Source organism: Saimiri boliviensis, chromosome 2 (assembly GCF_048565385.1).
Source record: "Saimiri boliviensis isolate mSaiBol1 chromosome 2, mSaiBol1.pri, whole genome shotgun sequence".
NCBI lineage: Eukaryota > Metazoa > Chordata > Mammalia > Primates > Cebidae > Saimiri > Saimiri boliviensis.
The window spans coordinates 90720171-90743118 of record NC_133450.1 but is presented as its reverse complement, the minus strand read 5'-3'; the positions used below and the strand labels follow the sequence as shown (position 1 = coordinate 90743118).

At 40.8% G+C, this 22948-nt stretch overlaps 1 protein-coding gene across 2 annotated transcripts in view; it reads left to right on the top strand.

Annotated features, from left to right (window-relative positions):
* The window catches only part of KIAA0586 (KIAA0586 ortholog), a 136085-nt gene extending 118355 nt beyond the window's left edge, over window positions 1-17730 (top strand). Inside the window, exons 32-33 of one of the 2 annotated variants that reach the window (XR_012516292.1) lie at window positions 94-7055; window positions 9715-17730. Coding sequence is in view for 1 of the 2 variants with exons in the window: in XM_074393882.1 (XP_074249983.1) it covers window positions 94-125 (32 nt within the window). In the remaining variant the exon portion in view is untranslated. Of the gene's footprint in view, window positions 1-93 lie in introns of both variants that reach the window. The other variant, XM_074393882.1, reaches the window with a different exon arrangement.
* The last annotated feature ends 5218 nt before the right edge of the window (window positions 17731-22948 follow it).

Genomic DNA, 22948 nt, shown 5'->3' with positions numbered 1-22948 from the left:
AAAAAAAAAAAGGACCTTTTCAGGTAATTTTAATGGGCACTCAAGGCTGAGAATTACTGAAGAGCAATTTAGAATTTCTTAAACTTCTGGTAGGGTCCATTGCCCGGGGATTTTTTTCTCACTGAACATAGAAGCTGCAAGAATGAATCCATGGAAACTCAGAAATGTATCAGCCTTCCACATGCATTTCCTCACAGCTTCTCTCAGGTATGTGGTGACTGATGTGTTTTAGGTTTCATTTTAGAACTCATTTTCTTTGCTATGGCCCTTTGGACACTTCTGCTTATAATAGTTTCTTTTAAACAAGTGGAAGAAAAATGCTGCTCTATGGATTTTAATTTGTTTTTGATATTCATCTACAAGTCTCTGGTTAAGGTGAAAGCTGGGGAAATGTTGCTCAGGACTGCTTCATTTTAAACATGACACCCCACCTCGCAACATTGGTTTCTGGTTTTCAGAGGTTTTTTCTGTTTGGGAAAGATTTTAGCAAAATCTTAGTTTAGCAAAAGCATCTTTTATTTAAAGGTGTTGGTAGTTTTTTCCTCCTAACCATAGAAAGCCTGCCTTTTCTAACTTTAGAAGTGTAATCTTGGATTTATTCTACTCTTTGTGCACTTGAACTTTTGTTTTAAAAAAAGTTAGTGTCCATTCATTAGTATTTTGTTTTATAGGATTATTTCTGTTCAGGGTTACTCCTGTACACATTCCTCTGCCAACACTTCAAATCCTTTTGGAATGAGACTATGTATGTAAAAATAAACAAAATGGCACTTTCGATTTTATAAGTTTTAAAATCTTTATTTTGCATATAATTTTACAATTTCCAACTTCTGGAATAGACTATTTATGAGACATGCTATTAAGAGGTAGACGATCAAGATCAAGGCTGTTAATATTGCTGGGCTATGCCTGGGCATGGTGGCTCATGCCTGTAATCCCAACACTTTGGGAGGCCAAGGGTGGATCATTTGAGCTCAGGAGTTTGCGACCAGCCTGGGCAACATGGCAAAACCCATCTCTACCAAAACACAAAATATTAGCTGGGCATGGTTTGCACATACCTGTAGTCCCAGCTACTCAAGAGGATGAGGTGAGAGGATCACTTGAGCCCCAGATGTCAAGGCTGCAGTGACCTGTGGTTGTGCCACTGAACTCCAACCTATGTGACAGAATGAGAAAGTGTCTCAAAAAAAAAAAAAAAATTGCTGAGCTAACATGCCTTAACACTAGAGTAACATGTATTTAAAATGTCTCTTCTGGTCGGGCGTGATGGCTCACACCTGTAATCCCAGCACTTTGGGAGGCTGAGACGTGCATATCACTCTGAGTCAGGAGTTCGAGACCAGCCTGGCCAACGTGGCAAAACCCCTTCTCTACAGAAAATACAAAAATTAGCTGGGCATGGTGGCATGTGCCTTTAATCCCAGCTACTTGGGAGGCTGAGGCAGGAAAATTGCTTTAACCCGGGAGGCAGAGGTGGCAGTGAGCTGAGATTAAGCCACTTTACTCTAGCCTGGGCAACAGAGTGAGACTCTGTCTCAAAATAATAATAATAAAATAAAATGTTTCTTTGGTTTAAATCCTAAATTCAGTCTTTGTATACTTTAATGGAATGTTGAATAAATATTTTTATTCTTAGAAGATTATTTCAGTATGTTTCTTATTAGAGATTTCTGGTTTCTTAATAACTTTTTAACATGCTGAACATATATCTTTAGATCTTTTATTGTTTTTCTATTAACTCAAAATATTTAAAAAATACATAAAACAAAAATAGCATTTTTAAGTTCATAGTGTATTACCACCCCCAATCAAAAAATAATTCTATAACTGGCTGGGCACAGTGGTTCATGCATGTAATCTGTAATCCCAGCACTTTTTGAGGCTGAGGTGGGTGGGTCACCTGAGGTCAGGAGTTCAAGACCAGCCTGGCCAACATGGTGAAAGCTCGTCTCTACTAAAAATACAAAAATAAGCCAGGCATGGTGGTGTGTGCCTGTAGTCCCAGCTACTTGGGAGGCTGAGACGGAAGAGTTGCTTGAGCCTGGGAGGCAGAGGTTGCAGTGAGCCGAAATCACGCTACTGCACTCTAGCCTGGGTAACAGAGTGAGACTCCATCTCAAAAATAATAATTATTATATAATTGAAATATATTTGCCTTTTAAAAGATGTCCTGATGCTGTGGTATTTCCTTAAATATAAGTAACTTGAACAATAATGGAGAGTACAATCCTTAATATTTCTGTGATGTTACTAAGAAGAAACTTGCTGAAGCATTCTTTTCTGTCATATATCCATATGTACATCTGTTTAACAAACATGAAGTATGAAGGACAAGGGGTGTACAGTGTGGCGTGGATCCTCAGGGAGAGGCTGGGCAGTCACATCAGGATTTGTCATTTCTGCTTTTGGTTATAATGCCTCTCCTGGAAAACAGAGATTAACCACAAGAAATTCTGTCTCTCCCTAATATGGAATCATCATTTGATCATCAAAATCAATTGCACAGTAGTTTCGAAGATTCTGTTAGAAATGCCATAGAGAAAAGCAATTTTTCTAGTAAGAAATCTGATCATTATAGTTTAGGGAATTTCATGAAGGCAGATTTTTAATTTGACCTAGGTAGGATGGGGGGTAGATTTCAAGTATCAGACTGTCAAACCTTTGAGAGTCATCAGCCTGTGTCTATTTTTTTATTTTTTATTTTTTTCTTCTTATCCTGAAGTGTTTACTTCAGGATAAGAAGAAAAGAAGATAATATTTCCTATTAGAAACAATAGGAAATATTAGCCAGAGTACAGATGCCCTCTTATGGAGGCCTATAAATAATTGTAAAGCTATTTGATGGTCCACTAATTACCAAGATAGCAAGCAAATCAGAGCTCTTTTTCTGGGTCTTTATAGTATGAATGCTCACATTTATAATTTATAATTTCAGCCATAGCGAGGAATAATTTATTGATACATCTCTGGAATTCAGGGACCCTAACAAAGTTAAAAACCCTCAAGCAGTTCAATAGACTCCTACCTTCTCCTGGGAGGTCCCTCCTACGAGACTTCTGAAGAGACCCAAATGGTGAGACTGAACAAGACTTAAAATCTTCAAAGGAGCTAATAAGGAGTCTATGTACCAGGAATACATGCTCACGAGGAATAGTTCTTAGTATACATAGAGGTTACAGATAAAAAACAGGCCCACTGGCCCCATAATATGATATATATGTGAAGAGTTATAAGTGTGTGTCTTTTTCCCAGAATTATGATGACAAACAGTGATAACTATTTCAGTTGGCATCTTGTATCCTGCTTTTCCTGAACATGGGCATATTTATTTTTTACAAGGTGTTACATTATGAGTAAATATGTAAATTGTAACATAAGGGTATTTCTACCATCAGGATAGTTGTATGGGATTGCTTGTCAAGCTTGGTAAGTATTTTTATTTCCTTTAGTCATATTCCCCAATAGTTGAATGGGTACCATGGACACTCGGGATAATTTTAAAATGTGATTGGGTTGACTTTTCTCTCCAGATAAAATATTGACTGTGTGTAGTTCTATATAACAACAGCCTGAGTAGCTGAGTCTAGAGATATTTGTTGTATGCTCTAAAATATATAGAAGATGTTCAGTTCTTCAACTTGATGGGGTTGTTTGCTAGCATTAAGCAGAGGTATTCCCACGATTTGAGTGATGCCTGGAGTTGGAAATGAATAACAGGTCCAGCAGGAGGCAGGTTAGCAGATGAAGCTATGGTCTATCATCTTTGAAAACAAGGTAAGTCTGGGCACCGTGGCTCACACCTGTAATCCCAGCACTTTGGGAGGTTGAGGTGGGCGGATCACAAGATCAGGAGTTCAAGACCAGCCTGGCCAACATGGTGAAACCCCACCTCTACTACAAATACAAAAATTGGCTGGGCATGGTGGCTTGTGCCCGTAATCCCAGCTACTTGGAAGGCAGAGGCAGGAGAATTGCTTGAACCAGGACCCGGGAGGTGGAGGTTGCAGTGAGCCAAGATTGGGTTACTGGACTCCAGCTTGGGCTGCAGAGCAAGATTCCATCTCAAAAAAAAAAAAAAAGAAAAAAAGAAAAAAGAAAAAAACCCAACAAGGTAGAGGAAATGTATTTTGCTTCAAAAAAGGAAGGGGAAAAATGAAGAAAAGTAGAGCCATAGAAAAGGAAAGCAATAACTTTTAGTTACACACACCAGTTTTACAAGGGAGTAAGTTCATTTGATCGGGCCTAACAAAAAGATCTGTTTTAGTTTCGTTGTCTTGGGTGGAATTTGCACTTACAACGTTGTCTGCTTGATCTGAAGATTTCAGGTAAGCTGTTTGCCTTGAAAACATCAGTTTCCAAAAAAAGAAAAGACAAAAAAGAAAAAAAACACACATCGGTTTCTGGAGGCTTTTTGGTTAGCCTCAACTTGTGGTCACTCATAGTAGTAGAAGTCCATTGGTTTTAATTGAAAGTTCGTTTTCATTTTGACACATGTAACTATGGGCCAATTGTAGCTCTTGTCAAGAGGACCTGAAGTGGCTACTTCCAATAACGTTCTAATGCATTTTTGTGTCTGTGTCAATGAGTAGCTTAAAACAATAATTTATTCTCATTCTGGGGAGGAGCAATTTGGGCTGGGCTCAACTAGGAGAGCTTTGCTTTGCTCCACATCATGTTTTCTGACCCTCACACATGCATTTACACTCAATTGATAGTTGATGGCCTCACTCATGTATCTGGTGGTTGCTGGCTATTGGCAGGAAAATGGAGGTAACGGGGTCATGTGTCTCTCATTATCCAAGAGGCTAGCCCAAGCGCATTCATGTGATGTTGATCTGAGAGTTCCTATGAGCAATAACAGACAGAAAGCTTCAGTATGCAAGCAATGTTCAAGCCTCTGCTTGTGTCGTATTGCTAATGCCTTGTTGCCCAAACTAAGTCATGTGTCCAAGCTCAGATTCAAAGAGTAGATAATTAGACTCCATTTCTTGGTGGGCATATCTGTAAAGTCGCATGCAGGGAGCATGCACATGGGATGAGAAGAATTTGTAGCCAGTTTTGCAACTTGACAAACATTGATTTCTCTTCTAGTGGAACTGGTCACTGAGCTAGAATTCATATAATGGTTTCAATGATACCTCCTTTGGAAAGGTGGCTTCTACAATCTGAGCACAAAACCGTATACGAATGAGCTTCTGATAGTATTTAGCTAAATCTGCATGTGATAAAAAATAGTTCTTGGTAAAGTTATATTCCTAACCACATAGGGCATGCTATACATGATGTCCTAGAGAGAAAATCTGTAAGAGCACCAAGGAGGTAGTCTTGTGGCCATTAACACTAGTGGCAAAACATTAGGCGATGGCAGATTAGGGATTTTTGATACTTTAGACCTGGAGTCAGCACATTTTCTCAGTAAAAAGCCAGATAGTAAATATTCTTGGCTTTGAAGGCCACATGTGGGCTCTGTCACATGGTCCATATTCCTCTTTGTTTTTTCTACAAACCTTTAAAATATGTAAGAAATATTTTTTAGCTCATGGACCATATGAAAAGGCTTCAGGGCAGATTTGGCCCATGGGCTGTAGTTTGCCAGCCCCCATTGGGACAGCTTTTATTATAGTGCCTCCATTTGTTCTTTTTTACCTTTCCTGAATGGAGAGTACATTTTTCGTGTTAGGAGAGAAATCCTTCAGAGTCCTGTAGGACTGTTATGGTGAAATGAGTTCCACAGTAACTAAACAGAAGTAGGAATTCCCTATATTGGGAACACAAAATCTAGTAATGTTTCTCTTCTGAAACAGCTGTAGTTTTTGTTTGTTTGTTTGTTTGTTTTCTTTCTTTCTTTCTTTCTTTTTTTTTTTTTTTGAGACAGAATCTTGTTCTGTTGCCCAGGCTGGAGTGCAATGGTACAATCTCAGCTCACTTCAACCTCTGCCTTCCAGTCTCAAGCAATTCTCCTGCCTCAGCTTCTCGAGTAACTGGGATTACAGGTGCTCACTACCACACCTGGGTAATTTTTGTATTTTTAGTAGAAACGGGGTTTCACCATATTGGCCAGGCTGGTGTTAAACTCCTGACCTCAAGTGATCTACCTGCTTCAGCTTCCCAAAGTGTTGTAAAGTCATGAGTCACCATGCCTGGCCCATCCATAGCTTTTCATCAAGGAACAGGTTATGTTCATCCTGATAACAGACTATTACTAATATATATTTATAACTTAATGACCTGGATAGTTGTATTAAACCCATTTGTAAATGCTGAAAGGATCTTGAGGAATTTCTGTATTTTGTTTTACCTTTTCAGTTATAGGTAAGACATTATTCTACCACTTATTGATCAAATTTTGATTTTTTTCATTATTTATTTATCATGGAGCTTAATTTGATTCATTCATAATACAAAAAAATCATGGGTCAAGTTATCCACTTGATGGATCACAGCACTCCTGGGCCACTGTCAGAGACTGCCAGCATCCAGCTTTATGAAGAAAACATCCCTGTAATTGCCAATATTGTTTCTCAGAAAGCTGGATTGTTATGAGCCAATTATAGCTTGTCTAAATTGAGCCAATTTTCCTTCTAAGTGGGGATGGATGTCAATTTGATGGAATTCTTTGTAGTTGGGGTAATAAAAGCTACTTGTTTAGCATTTGAGTTAGCAAAGGCATTGTCATTGGTTTTCAGTGTAGTAGTTGGTGAGTGTCTAACTTACTGACACATTTTTCATATTGAATAGCTTATAATGAATATTCAATGTCTTTACCATTTTTTGGTAGTTTCAGTGTCTTTACCATTTTTGATCAGAGTAACTTGAAAAGTAAAAATATCTGCTTTGTTTCTATAGCATCCCGAAGTTATGAACAATTCCAGATGCATATCTACTATCTGTTTAGTGTTTACAATTACTTCTTTGCCAAAGTGCAAGATCAAGTCAGAGGAATTCATTTATCCAGTGGGGCAGACTGAACATTGGCCCATGGAGCACTTTGATAACTGCATGTTAGGTGTCTACAGTGCATTCTGTACAGAACATGCCTTTGTTGTTTTAAGGTAAGTCATGTACAGATAATATTAAGTCAGAATTGACTAAGATTTGATCTGGGCATTCTTATGTGTTTAGTTTTTACTTTCTACTGAAAATATAATTTATGTAGTAAAGTACTAATCAAGTGGAGAGCTTAATGAATTTCTACTTCCGTCTATACCTACCTGTGTAATATCTCCCAGGTAGAACTAGAATACTTCCTAGCAACCCAGAAGTTTCCCTTGTCCCCCTTTCCTAGTCAGCACAAACCCCTTTTCCCTGAGAAGTAACCACGTTCTGAATTCTTAGTTTTATTTTTGAATTTCATGTCAGTGGAATGATATAGTATGTACTCTTCTTTCTAGTCTCTATTGTAAGTATAATATGTGAGGTTTATATATATATTTGTAGTTTGTTGTTTTTTCTGGCTGTGTGGCATTCCATTGTGTAAATATACCATAATTCATTAATTCATTCTACTGTTGATGGACATTTGGGGTCTTACCACTTTTTGTTATGAATAAAACCGCTATGAATATTGTTGTACATTTATTTTAGTAGACAGATGGACTGATTTGTCTTTGGTGCATTTCTGGGTGATAGGGTAAGCATGTGTTTAGTAGGAGCTGGGCATTCTTAACCCCCAAGGTACCACAAACAGTCGTGGATTCCTCCTTATACGGAAGAGGGAGTCAGTGGTGGGCTTCAAATCTGAATGATGTGAAATTGTGAAGTGGACAGTAGAAGGATTTCGTCATCAGTGAGGCAGCTGACAGAGAAATGCTGAGTGCTGCCTAGAAGTAGCAGGGACTGCACAGCACGTGGAATGCAAAGAGTTGGTGCAGAAATGCGCACTAGTCAGCCTGGTGCAGGAGCTCTGACCCCTGAGCTGCTGCCCCGCCTGCCCACGGAGGCAGGGAGAGTACGCTGTAGCCACGAGGCCAGGAGCTTTGTCCGGAGGGGCAATATACTTCTGGTGTGAAGCTTCTCTTGGCCCAATTAATGCTCCTATTAGGCAGCTTCATCTTTCCTCTGCTTGGCACAGTTAGGGATATACAAAGTATAGAGTTGCTGAGGGAGGCCTTCAGAGAGGGGAAGACTTTTTCTGCCTTTTCATCCCATGCGAGAGGGTCTGTAATTATGTATTAGGAAGCTCTTGTAAGGGCAATTCTGAAAAATCTTTTTTTTTTTTTTTTGAGACAGAGTTTGCTCTGTCGCCCAGGCTAGAGTGCAGTGGCATGATCTCGGTTCACTGAAACCTGTACCTCCCAGGTTCAAGTGATTCTCCCACCTCAGTCTCCTGAGGATATGGGACTACAGGTGCTTGCCATGGCACCCAGCTAATTTTGTGTATTTTTAGATAGGGTTTCACCACGTTGGCCAGGCTGATCTCAAATTCCTGGCCTCAAGTGACCTGCCTGCCTTGGCCTCCCAAAGTGCTGGGATTACAGTGGCGAGCCTCTGTGCCGGGCCCTGAAAATCTTAGCTGTCTTTGATTTGGGGAGCTTAGATAAAATGGAATAGTTTTACCTAACCAACATCATGTCATTTCAAATTTTGTAGATCTTTTGTAAATAATATGTAATTAGAACTTTTCAGGTAAATTTGTAACTTTTCAGTTGACATTTTATGTCCCTTTTCTGCCAATTTTATTAAGAGATAATTGAAGTCTTATAGCAGGAGAACACAGCGATAAAATATTGCATAAGTGTGGATCTTCATGGAACAGTTAGATCCTTAACATTATTTACTTAGACACTGAGAAAAATATGAAGTTAATTTCATAGGTCCTCAAGTCTGAGGATTTTTGCATCTGAAGCAAGCAAGCACTGACCCTCTAACTACTGGTTACTAAAATAGAGCTGCATGTTTACCCACTGCCATAAAACACGGACCCATGGAAGCAGTGAAAGACAAGATAGCATTTGGGTAGGAAACACTGGGGAAATCTAAGAATCATAATTCTATTGATTGCTCTGAATTTTTTTTAACAAATCTGTAGTTTTTCCCATTAGGCTTATTAATCAGAAATCTGAGCATTGCAAGGACTGGTACAAGCAGAAGTAGTCCTTGTTCTTAACAACAATAGAATGAGATTGGCCCCCGATATCTCTTCAGGTTTGAGTAAGTCTTGGGTAATTTAAACGGGAGTTTATAAGGACCAATCTGAATCTTAATAGGTCAGCATAAATAAGCACAGTCCTAAGCCTTTGGATGTGGTCCTTATTCTTAAGTTAGAGTCCTAAGGTTTCAGTGGAATACTCAGATTGTTTACCAAGCCCCTCTATATCAGAGGGACATGTATCCTAAACCCTGTCCTTCCAGTATCAGGCAACTGTTGACATCTTTCAGGCTTGCAGGTGTTGCTTTCCACTGGGTTCCTTGGATTTTCACCCAGCGTATGTGCAATTCACATATTAGCTAAGAATTTGAGAGAGTCTGTAGGTAGACATTGGGGGTACCCCCATCTGTAGCTCCCTTCTTTATGCGATTTTCCTGTTCCACTTTCAGCCTTTCTGAGACTCTGGATGCCTGTTCTGACCTCCAAGCCCAGCAACACTCACTACTGCTTGAGCGTGTCCTCCATGTGCATGGGTGGTGGGAGGTGCCCTGGGTAAATGTGGATTTTACCAAGTGCATTCCTCCTTTCAACGTATAAATACTCTCACTTTCTGCCTGCTTTAGGTCATTCTCCAGTGCCTTCAAACAACTGGTTTTTATATTTTGTCCAGAGCTTATAACTGTTGCTGGCAGGAGGTATAGTCCAGTATAAGGTATTTCACCATTCCTGGAAGCTGGAAGAGAAGCGGCAGTAAAATGGTAAGGGAAAGACAATCACACTTTCCTTTTTTAAACCCCTTTCTCCTTCCTTCTTTCCTCCGTCCATCACCAGTCTTTCCACCACTGGGCCCAGCATGAGAAGGCCTGAGAATTCAGTAAGAAGAGAGGAACAGAATAGGATGTCAGGATGAAGAGTAGCTCAAGAATTTAGAGAACAAAGAAGATCTCCCACTGCTATAAACCTCTCAATGAAATCATGAAATACAAAAAACGTCGTTCCAAATCTGGCTGTGGACCGTTTAAAAAAACTAAGATGCACAGCCCCCACCTGGGAATGGTGGCTCATGCCTATAACCTCAGCACTTTGGAAGGCTGAGGCAAGTGGATCACGAGGTCAGGAATTTGGGACCAGCCTGGCCAACATGGTGAAACCCGTCTTTAATAAAAATACAAAAATTAGCTGGGCGTGGTAGCATGTGCCCGTATTCCCAGCTACTCAGGAGGCTGAGGCAGGAGAATTGCTTGAACTAGGAAGCAGAGGTTGCAGTGAGCCGAGATTGCGGCACTGCTCTCCAGACTGGGCGACAGATCAAGACTCCATCTCAAAAAACAAAAACAAAAAAAGATGCACAGGCCCCACTCCACTCCATACCCACCAAATCAACAGCTGGTGGGAGGACCCAGGCGATTCTGATGGTTAGCTGGGTTTGGGAATCATTACTAGAGGACAGGAAGCCTCACATGTTTCTTGAATGAACAAATGAATGAATGCATATGTACCACTGGCAATGGTGAGATCATTCACATGGTAAATTTCCTCCTCTTTCACAGGCCGGTTCTCGTGTATGCTGGATTGTTGAGGACTTGTCTGACAGCTGTTGAAAGTATCAGCTGAAGTGCATTTTGACACTGATATATGATGTCTTACTTCACAGCAAATAGTTCAGGAACAGCCAGGAAGTCTGAAGCCCACTGAGAATGTGTTAAATGTGAGGTGTTCTGTTAGGTTTCTCAATCTCTCAGAAGTCTTGAAATTTGTTTGTCGTTGTTCCAGTTTATATGCGCCTGAAAAAGGCCTTTTACTGTCTTGCATCTGTCACTTAAAGATATCCTTAACTCAGGAAACAAACCTCACTTATCTTTAGAAGTGTTTTACTTGGATCAAAAACCAGCTGAATTCAAATGCTTTATGATACCTGAAAAATAACACCCAGAGGTACAGTTCTAAAGTGACTTTGAAATCCTCCCCTTTTAATAAGAATGTTTCTCCTTTGGGAGGTAATTTTTTGAGGCAATAATCTGGTTCTTGGCATTAAACTAAGATTCTTTTGTCATTATATGTGGTAAACAAAGCTCTTGCTTGTAAGATGAACATAGTCAAGTTTCAGGGACTTTAAACTTCCCAATAAGAAAAGAGGCATATAGTTCCCAAGGAATTGACAGCCTCATTCTGTGGCTGAATTAAAGACCTGTGGGTTAGAGCAGGGAAACTGTCCACAGAAAGGCTTACATGGGGGTGATGGAATGTGATTCCCGTTTTCCAAGTGCTAAAGATGACAAGTTAGCCCCTAATAGATTTTTAGAGAGTACATCATTATATCTTCACTTTCACTGCATGATTATTTCAGTCACATTAATCCACAGAGAAAGTGTGTGTGTGTTGAGATTTTTCTCTTTTGAAACACAATTAAGAAATACAGTTTTGATTTTAGTTGGTTTTCCTTTTTCTTGCCACACATTTACATCTGGATTTTCCCTTTTAAAATATAACTTCCTCTGAAGCAGCGATGATGATTTTAAAGAAAAACTGAACATCTAGTGCAAGACCATGGTCTTTTAATACACAAGTTTTTTTAATACCCATTAATGCTAATTGCATGTACTAATTTATAGCCTTGTGAAATCACAAATTATATGAGTAGAGTTAGAACTGGCCCTTTTTTGCCATCTATTTTTCCAATAGGAAAACAAGATAAGAGAACATCTTTTTGGAAATTTTACTAACGTATTTCCTTTTTTTATGTTAGAGTTTCTTAAGGCTTTCCCTGAGTGTTATTGTTTTATTTAATCATACACCTTGGATGAGAATTAATTAAGATATAGAGAAGTGGAGTGAGGCTGAAATGTGTCCTGGGTAACCAAAGAATTTTAAATGGATAGTTAAAACTCAAATTGTGTTGTTCCTTTTCACATCTATATGAACATAAAGTTTCATGAAAGGGCCCCTAAATTTCCTGTTTTATGGGAGTCTTCCTTCATTCCACTTTTTTTCTTTCTCCCTTAGAATGCTAAATATTCTTCTCCTCTGGAGACTAAATTAGGTGCATCTTGAATTCATTTCTTAGACAAGAAATCTTTTTCTTCCCCATAAGCCGTCAGTACCATTTATATTTCAAATGAGAGACAACCCTTTTCATGAAGGAGGGACTCCAATTTTCCTTGGGAATTATCTAAACAAAGTCACGTGTCTCCTTTTCTCTGTTCCATCTTCACACAAGAAAGCATAAATCATGTAGCCCAACAAATAAACACAATTGACGTGTTATTTCTCTTTCTATAGAGACATCAGTTCTTTAATCTCCTATTTCTTGTAAGCAGGCCTGCTTTAGAGGACTGAAATCCCAATGTATTCTGTAAGTACGAAAGAAACTCTAATGGAACTGCATGTTAGAGAAATTTAATGTAACATGACTACATGAATACTTCTTGCTGTTTTGCTTCTCTCATCCCATTTAGCTATAAAAACCAGAAAGCATCCTGCTGGAAGGAAAAGAACAGCTAGCTAAGAGGAAAAATCTAACCGTGAGTGCTGGCAATGCTCAGTGCCAAGAACCTGAGACTCTTTTTTTAAGCATGATGTTTTATTGTTAAGGTTTTATAAGAAGTTAACTTTAACCTATTAAGAAAAGATTGATTTGGAAACGAGGGAAAAGGAACAATTTTGCCCCATTCATTCCTCTCTAGTATAAACAAGGTATGAGGCTAATGCTTTCTTGGCATAACGTGAAACTCTGAACTAACAAAATGAGGTGCAATTAAAGCTCACCTGGCCTCAGAGGTCTTCTTTCCCTAAAAGTTAAACCATAATGGCTGGCACTCAGTGCTCAAGATTGGCCCGGGTTATTGGCTGTGACTTTTAATTGGTACAGAGTAGTTCAAAATAAAAGTCATGCCGGGCGCGGTGGCTCAAGCCTGTAATCCCAGCACTTTGGGAGGGTGAGGCAGGTGGATCACGAGGTCGAGAGATCGAGACCATCCTGGTCAACATGGTGAAACCCCGTCTCTACTAAAAATACAAAAAAATTAGCTGGGCATGGTGGCGTGTGCCTGTAATCCCAGCTACTCAGGAGGCTGAGGCAGGAGAACTGCCTGAACCCAGGAGGCGGAGGTTGCGGTGAGCCGAGATCGCGCCATTGCACTCCAGCCTGGGTAACAAGAGCGAAACTCTGTCTCAAAAAACAAACAAACAAACAAACATCATTAAACCAAGCAGAGGAGGCCTAAGAGAGGAGCAGCTGGGGGGAGTCCTTGTATGTGTCTATTTCAGGGATGAGACAGGGGTTGGCTTGTGTGAATGTTGGGTTTGTGAGCCTCTTAAGGCAACTTAGGTATCTCTTGGAGTCTGAGAAAGGCCAAGAAAATGAACTTTGTTCCCGAAGAAAATGAATTTTGCTGTGATTTTTTTCTTGTTCCCTTTGGTCCAAGTGAATTCCCAACATTCAGCCCACAGGGTACAGGCAGTGCAGCAAGGCATTCTGGGACTCAGGTTGGGTGTGGCAGCTGCACTGATAACGGCTAGGAGGGCTTACTGTGGAATAAATGAATCTTTCCGTCACCAGTAAATAAGGTGAACTCTTTCCCAGTCCATGTCCCAGGCAATAGTGTGCCTCCCTTCCAAAGTGAGTTACTAGAAAACTAACAGGGGCCTACAAAAGACACGATGACGACCAGAAGCCCAATATCCACCTCAAACACAGAAAAGGCTGCCGCTGGATGGTAGAGAGAATTTCTTGGAGGAGGGTTGGCTTGTGGTGGTGGCCAGTTTGATGGAGCCCAGTGGAAGGAGCTGCAAGGAGATCACTTGGAGAGCTTGTGTGCTAGGAGTTTGAGAACCCACTGGACTGTTGTCTCAGGAATCTAAAGATGAGATGGTGTGGCTATTCCTCTGAGGCAGCAGAGTAGAGAGAGTTGTGGGTCAAGATGGCTGGGGGAGACCTATGTTAATTCTAGCTAAATAATTATAAATTTGCTTGGCTCACAGTACACTGAAGTTTATACATCGAAGTAAACTATATTATTGGTGCAGTTAATTAGAAATCAAGCAGCAACAGACCCCAGTGTGTGATGTTCTCCTCCCTGTGTCCATGTGTTCTCATTGTTCAACACCTACCCTATGAGTGAGAACATGCAGTGTTTGATTTTCTGTTATTGTGTCAGTTTGCTGAGAATGATGGTTTCCAGATTCATCCATGTCGCTATGAAGGACATGAACTCGTTTTTTATGGCGACGTAGTATTCCATGATGTATATGCACCACGTTTTCTTTATCCAGTCTGTCTATGATGGACATTGGGCTCGTTCCAGGTCTTTGCTATTGTAAGCAGTGCCACAATGAACATACGTGTGCATGTGTCTTTATAATATAACAATTTATAATTCTTTGGGTATATACCCAGTAATGGGATTGCTGGGTCAAATGGAACTTCTATTTCTAGGTCCTTGAGGAATCGCCACACTGTCTTCCACAATGGTTGAAATAGTTTACACTCCCAACAACAGTGTAAAAGTGTTCCTATTTCTCCACATCCTCTCCAGCATCTGTTATCTCCAGACTTTTTAATGATCACCATTCTAACTCGTGTGAGATGGTATCTCAATTTAGTTTTGATTTGCATTTCTCTAATGACCAGTGACAATGAGCAGTTTTTCATATGTTTGTTGGCCTCATGTAATCAAACTCCCACAGCTTCTATACAGCAAAAGAAACAGTTATTAGAGCGAACCGGCAACCAACAGAATGGGAAAAAATTTTTGCAATCTACCCATCTGACAAAGGGCTGATATCCAGAATCTAGAAAGAACTAAAACAGATTTACAAGAAAAAAACAAACAAGCCCACTCAAAAGTGGGCAAAGGACATGAACAGACACTTTACAAAAGAAAATATGGAGTGATTTTAATTGCTCTATGTCCTCAATGCTCTGGAGACAAAAGCCTCTGGATGCACTGGGTGTGGTCAGACCAGGTGGCTATGCTCTGATGCAGCCACACCCTGATAACAATCAGTCATAAACTCCGAGTACTAGTTTAGCTCTTCTTAGAAGGATCTCCAGTGCTCTCCCCCAAGCTAACTTACCAAACCCTTTGCCCTCCACTTCCACGCCCACGGGATCAATGAGATTATGCACATAATAAAAGCGTTTGGAGCCCAGAGCTGGGGCCAGCGAAGTTCTCGTCCTTGCTGGGACCCAGGCTGTAAATTCTACTCTCGTGTCTCTGTCTTTATTTCCTTTTCTCAATCTCTCATCACCGCCAGGACTATGGGCGCCCACGTACAGGGTTGGGGCTGGTACCCAACAAGAGTGACAGCAACTGTGCAGTTTAGGAATTTGCCACATATCTCACCGAGGGGGAGGGGAAGGTGCAAGGACAGGTGAGAGTTTTTTCTTGGACCAGAAGTGGGCAATGTGGGAGGGAACCCTGGTAGAGACATTTAAAATCTGCCCAATGGCCTGGCATGGTAGCTCACACCTATAATCCCAACATTTTGGGAGACCAAGGTGGGAGGATCCTTTGAGGCCAGGAGTTCGAGACTGTCTTAGGCAACATAGGGAGAATCCCCACCCCGCCTCACCCCATCTCTACAAAATGATTTAAAAATTAACTGGGTTTGGCCATGTGTGCCTGTGGTCCTTGCTACTGTGGATGCTGAGGCAGGAGGATCGCCTGAGCCTGGGAGGCTGCAGTGAGCTGTGACCATGCCACTGCATTTCAGCTTGGGCAACAGATCAAGATCTGGTCTAAATAAATAAATAAAATTAGCCCAAGAGGATTGCCTAGAGGGGCGATGTTAGCCCAACCAGAAGTTGGACCACCAAATTCCCTGGGGCTGAAGGAAGAAATAAAACAGCCAGAGGGAGATGAATTACGTGTTAAGAGAATTATGGTATGAATTTTTTTTTCTTGTCTACTGCAAGAATGAAGGCCATTCTCAGTAATTAATGTTGACATCAATCTGAAAGGGACAGTTATTGTGAAGAGCTCCAGAAGAACCCTGCAGAAGGACTTCAATTATAAGCCGACTGTAGAACTCAGTCTCCTTGGAAAGAAAAAGAAGAGCCTCTGGGTTGACAAATGGTAGAAAAATAGGAACTGGCTGTCATTCACATTCTTTGTAGTCAAGCACAGAACATGACCGAGAGTAAGGTGAGCGCTGTGTATGCTTACTTCCCCAACAATGTTGGTATCAGGAGAATGGGGCTCTTATTGACATCCAAAATTTCTTGGGTGAAAAATACATCCAGTGGGTTTGGATGAGGCCAGGTGCTGCTTGTTCAGTCACTAGAAAGGTCAGTTCATCCTTGAAGGAGATAACACTGAGCTTATTTCAAATTCAGCTGCTTTGATTTGGCAAGCCACAACACTTAAAAACAAGGATTGCAGAACATTTTTGGATTTATCTATGTTTCTGAAAAACAAACAGTTCAACAGCCTGATGAATAAGACCCAACAGTTGTCCAGCTACAGAAACTAGATGTCAGATTGAGGAGGGAGACCCAGGTGTTCGAGAGATCCTTTCCCGCGGCCGCTCCTGCTGCAAGATGATTCCTAAAACCTATTTGTGATATTTTAAGGATGCAATAAAATATCTTTATTGGAACAAAAGAGAATTATTGTCTGATGTTCTCACCATGATCTCTGAAGAACCCCAAGATGAACCTTAAGAAAAGTGGTCACCTTTAACCATTCACCTAGTTTAGGGAGGATCAGCTTAAAGGACCTATCCAGCCGGAGGAAATCAAGCCCAGATGAAACTGGTGATAATCAAGGAAGCTCTTCCATGGACTTTTTCTTTCACTTCTCTTAGGGAGCCAGAGGCAGACTAGTGAGTCAGGGAGAGCATAAGTCAGAGATGCAGGCCGGTCGGGGTGGCTCATGCCTGTAACCCCAGCACTTTGGGAGGCCGAGGCAGGTGGATTATCTCAGGTCAGGAGTTTGAGATCAGCCTGACTAACATGGAGAAACCCTGTCTCTCTAAAGATATAAAATTAGCTGGGCATGGTGGCGTATGCCTGTAATCCCGGGTACTCGGGAGGCTGAGGCAAGAGAATCGCTTGAACCTGGGAGGTTGAGTTTGCGGTGAGCCAAGATCACGCTTTTGTGCTCCAGCCTCGGTAACAGGAGCGAAACTCCATCTCAAAAAACAAAAAGTAGGAGAAGCAGACAGAAGAATGGAGAAGCATCTTCTCCGCTGCAGGTCTTTGTGCTGCAGAGCCCTGATCTCTACTGAGGAGAAAATTCACTTTCAAATGCAGCTCAGATTCTCACTATCAGGTAAAAAAATGGACATTTCTGTTTTTGTGATTTGTTTTTTGTGTGATTGTAAGTGACCAGAGGACTTTTTGTTGACTAGGAATGAGTAGATTCCTGTGAGGCCTGCCTATAGTGTTTATGATTTTGCCTATCATCTAAGAATTAATCTAATAATTAGTAATGCCATTATGATATTACTTACTACCTAAGAGGAGTGGATAAGCTATTGGCTTTAGATTTCATCCAGGGGTCAAGGAATAATTCTCAGAGAGTGGGCTTGGATGGACAATGAGCTGAACAGGAAAAAAGTTGTTTTCTGATTGTAACCATCTTGAGTCAGTTCTGCTCAGTCATGGGCTGAACAGGAATAAAGTTGTTTTCTGATTGTAGCTGTCCTTGAGTCAGTTCTGCTCAGTGGACCAGGGAAATTTGAGAAATTACTTTATAAAAGATGTTTGATGCCCCTCTTCCCACACCTGACATAAATGTTTTCTGCCCCTGAAGTGCATTTGGGTAAATAAATGATCAATATGATTTCTGGAGCAGCTGAGAATGTAATTAGAGAATGTAGCACACATGAAAATGAAGGGAAATGATGCAGCCTATTCAAGATTCACAAACTATGTTGTGTTGCTTTGCCCCGGATGGAGTAATGTTTCTTAGCAATCATCCTGCCAGTGGGTAGGAATCTGGAAGTAAGAATTAATACGACTCTTTTTATGCCGTCGAGACATTACATGTAGAACTGCTACTTTAATAAAGTCTCATTTCAAACATTTCCCAACACTTTATGAGATCGCTTGTAGTTTCTTTTAAATGATGTGTTAAGTTCTAAAACATCCCTTTAGCAACCTGTTTCTGAAGTACGTTTCCTTAGAACATGACAAGGTAATCAGTTCAGAACAGCGACACTGCTGGCGAGTAGCACTGTCTCAGGTCAGGTGGACCATCTGTTCTTGAAGAATGTAAACTGGTAAAATAAATTGTAAGTAAAGATAAAGCTGTTCATGCAGGAGGGGGAAGGAGACTAACCTCTGCAAAGCTCTTGAAAAGCATCATTTCTCTGCAGTTTAGGGAGTCCTGTTAAGGAAATAGTAATTAGCACAAAAGCTGCTGGGTGTCTGATAATTAACATTTTTATTTGTGTTTTTATTTAATTAGTGCCTGCTCATCTACTTAGCGTCATGAGAGCAAGGACCCACTATCAGATTTTAAATGCTGCCCAAGTCTATGATCATTTGATTTCTTTTCTTTCTTTTCCCTTCATTATCAAAAGTATTTCTTTGAAATACTGCTGTCTCTCTGTTTCTCTTTGTCATCAACAACTTCTCCCATTTGGCCACCCAGACTCCCCACACTGCCAGCTTCCATCTTAGGACAGGGAGTGAGGCTTGCTTAGGCATATACAGGCATGGTGCAGGATGAACGAGGTCAGGAAATACTGGCCCTTTGGAGCCTTGGAAACCCTAGCTTCTCTGAGCAAATTCAGAAGTGATAACTGGACTTCAGTGAATAGCCCTTTCATTTCGGTTGATAAATGTTTACTGGTAAAAGCATACTTCAAATGAAAAACAAATGTAAACATTCTTACTGTCTTAGTCTGTTTTTCTGTTGCTGATAATACATGAAAGTGGGCAATTTATAAGAAAGAGGCTGGGTGCAGTGGCTCACACCTATAATCCCAGCACTTTGGGAGGCCAAGGCGGGCGGATCACCTGAGGTCAGAAGTTCGAGACCAGCTAGGCCAACATGATGAAACTCCATCTCTAATAAAAATACAAAATTAGCTGAGAATGGTGGCACATGCCTGTAATCCCAGCTACTCAGGAGGCTGAGGCAGGAGAATCACTTGAACCTGGGATGCAGAGGTTGCGTTGAGCCGAGGTGGTGCCACTGCACTCCAGCGTGTGCAACAAAAGCAAAACTCCATCACAAAAAAAACCAAAAACTGCATTTCTTATAGTTCTGGAGGTTAGAAAGGCCCAGGTGAAGGGGACACATCTGGTGAGAGCTGTCTGGTTGGTGGGGACTCTCCACAGAGGCCTGAGGTGGCACAGGGGATCACATTGCCAGGGGACTGAGTGTGTGAAAGTGCTAGTAGGTTTCTCTTCCTCTGCTTATGAAGCTACCAGTTGCCCTCCTAAAATAACCCATTCATCCATTAATCTATACATGGATTAATCCAGTCACTTCTTAAAGCCCACAGATTTCAATACTGCCACATTTGAGAACTGACTTTCAACATGAGATTTGGAGGGGACTTTCAACCATGGCACATACATTGCACCAGGGCTGATTGGTACATTTGAAAAGATCAAATGTGGAAATGAGCACCATCATTTGGCCTTTGCTCTGGAGGCTCTTCTCCTTCTTGTTGGCACCCACAACTCTGCCAGGCTTCCTTTCATTTAAAAAAGAGTAAACGAGGCCGGGCGTGATGGCGCACACCTGGAATTCCAGCATTTGGGGAGGCTGAGGCAGGAGGATCACTTGAGGCCCGGAGTTTGGGAACTGCCTGGGCAACATAGTGAAACCCTGCCTCTACAAAATAAAAATAAAATTAGCTGGGCATGGTGGTGCATGCCTATAGTCCCAGCTACTTAGGAGGCTGAGGTAGGAGAATTACTTGAGTCCAAGAGGTAGAGGCTGCAGTGAGCTATGATCGAACCACTGCATTCTAGCATCGGTGACAGAACCCTGTCTCAAAAAACAAAAAAGAGTACGCAGACTATTATTTTCTTTTCTTTTTAAGGGGAGAGCAGGCAGTAGGGAGAAAGTATTCCTAAAGAAGCAAGCACCTAGTCCAAGATCGTTTCTTAATGTGGTTGTCTGTGGATTTCCATTTTACAACTTCCTTTATCAGAATTTGGTTTCAGCAACTTTGCGCTCATCAACTCTCTCTCCAACAAGTGATTTCAAGCTATTCTTGAAAAGTGAATGACTTCTGATTTTATACATTGGTTCTTACGATTGGTAACTAAACTAGAAAGCCAGGATAGCTTTCGTCCTCGGAACGTTTAACTAGGGGCTGGCCTTTCTTCCTTCAGAGAGACACCGATTAAGAGACCTTTTTAACAAAAAAGTTCTCTAACACACACTTTAAAAACTTCAAGTAACTTGTGTGTACACACATACATAAACTTGTTTTACTAATGGAAAGGCAGCTTTAAAGCAAAGGCAATGAAATCCTTTCATTCCTTCTAGACTGTAGTCCAAGGTGAATATATTAGTAGAGCTTCAGATTTACCTAATGGTTTCAGAAGCCAATCCCATACTTTTGATTAATGCTCCCTCATAATGCCAATGATGTGTACCCCAGTAAATCATCCGAACACTTCCCTTTGGTAATATATTAAAGACATTCATTACAAGCTACTGTGGCTCAGGTGATGTATTTACTTGGGAGAAAAATACACTCAACTACCTAAAGGCCATATTGTGTGCACGTGTGGAGAACTAAGCCTGGCTACTTTTCTATGGAATCTGTTTGCAACTATGAGAGTCGTCATTGAACTTTTGTTTTTTTCCCCACTAACAGCAGTGAGATACTTCTCAAATTTGCATGATTCTTTTGTTCCATAGGACCAAAACTCTCTGTAAGTGCAAATGCATGTGAACAATGTTGAACACATGTTAAAAGCTTGGATTTTGGAGTGACACCTGAGTTTGAGTGCCAGCTCTTTCACTTGATGGGCTATGTGGTCTTAAGCAAGTCAGTCGTTTACACTCTTGGTTGAAGTATCTGTGTGTGTGATATCTAGCATCCTCTGTAAAGGATGACCTGCGATTGAGCATATAAAGTAGACTACTTAGCCCTTGGTCCCTAATGAGTCAATAAATGATAGCTAGTTACAAATGTTCCAACAGGGAACTCCTGACCAACATTTCTACACTCAACTTGGAATCTTCCCAAAATAATTACTTTCAGCTGCTTCGAGTGACTAGGCTTATATAGGAGTTATGGTTGATGATCCAGATAATGTTCTTCTAATTGGAAATCATAAAGCAGAGTTGCAGGGCAGCGCTAAGCAGCTGGCCCAGCAGGCCCTGTCCTACTTGAGCCAGCTCCTTGCCTGTCAGTAATAACCAGCTTAGCGGTGTGATTTGAGCATAGAATATCCTGTGGAGCCACATGGACAGAGCGCAGAGAGAGAGGAAGAACTGATCATTCTAGTTCTTGCCCATGTTTTTGGCCCTCAGTGCTGGAGGTGAAAGAAAAACATAAAACTGGAGAGACAGCCCTTTCCACCAAGCTTAGCTGAAATAATCCCAGGTAATCTCTGCCAAACTTTGGTACCAGCTGAGCCTCTGCTGGTCTGATCTCTCAATCAGCAAAACCCACGGTTACTTTTTCAAACTTGTCCCACTTGGATTGTTTTAGAAATCTACCAGTGCTTCGTGAACAACTTGTGGGGGAAAATTGTATTTCTTGCACATATAACAATAGCACAAATAAGAAATTTTTCTATAATTTCACCAGCCTGACACACAGTTTCATTGTTCAATAATCCTCCCCAAGATTTATGCTGCACACAGTTTTATATAATTACATTATTACATAGGCATATTTAGATAAATTTTATTAGATAAGCAATGTATGAATATATAATGTATGAATATGTAAACTGCCTCGCTGGCCACAAGAGTCTCGCTGGTGACACGTGGGGCTCCTCTGCTGGGAATCTACTGGTCCATGAGCAAGAAAAATTTGTCTGAAAGTGTGTCATCCTCTCCTTCTCTGCGCTTTCACTGGGAGCTACAATCCTGAGCTGCTAGTAATCAGCTATCTTGGATCTCCCTCCATAATTTTGTTTTTTTCAAAAGTGAAATCACCTGTAAGTGTTGTCTGTGACTTCCTTTTATTCATTTAACATGTCTTAGAACTTTGCATGTCAGTACCTAGACCAAATGTTATAGTCTGTCTTTTTACATTTAATATTTTTATAAGTATTTCTTCATGTTGCCAAATATTTTTATAATTTTTTGAATGATGGGTGTGATTGAGACCTAGGTGGCTTATTTATGGGATATGAAATAAGCCATTTCCAAAAGGCATAGTTCCAAATGAGCAGTGCTTACTTACTACTAAGTTTACTGGAGAATCATAGAACATAGAATGCTTCACTGAAAAGGGATTCAGCCTATTCCCATTTTACAGATGAGACAACCAGAGCTCCTAAATGGAGCACAGGAAGCAGAATGTTTTACAGATCTGAGGATGAGGACCAAATGGAAGAAGGAGCTTGTGTCCCTGATGACTTCCTTGAGCAGAGTGCCAGCCCTGGGTTGCCCAAACTTGGATGTCTTATTACATGAGAAATATAACTAGCTTTTGGTTTGGTCACTGTCTAGGGCTTCTATTACGTGTAGCCACATACACTCCCAACTGACACAGCTATGTTCATTCATTCAGTTATTCACTCACCAAACAGTTACTTAGTTTTAGTCATGTGCCTGCAATATACAGACTATATTCATAACACTAATGGTGAATATAACACTAATAGCTAACATTTATGGAATACTTGTTACATACATACAGTGTTTATACAAGAACTTTACGTGTCTTTTCATTTTGTATTCACAACAACCCTCTGAAATAGAT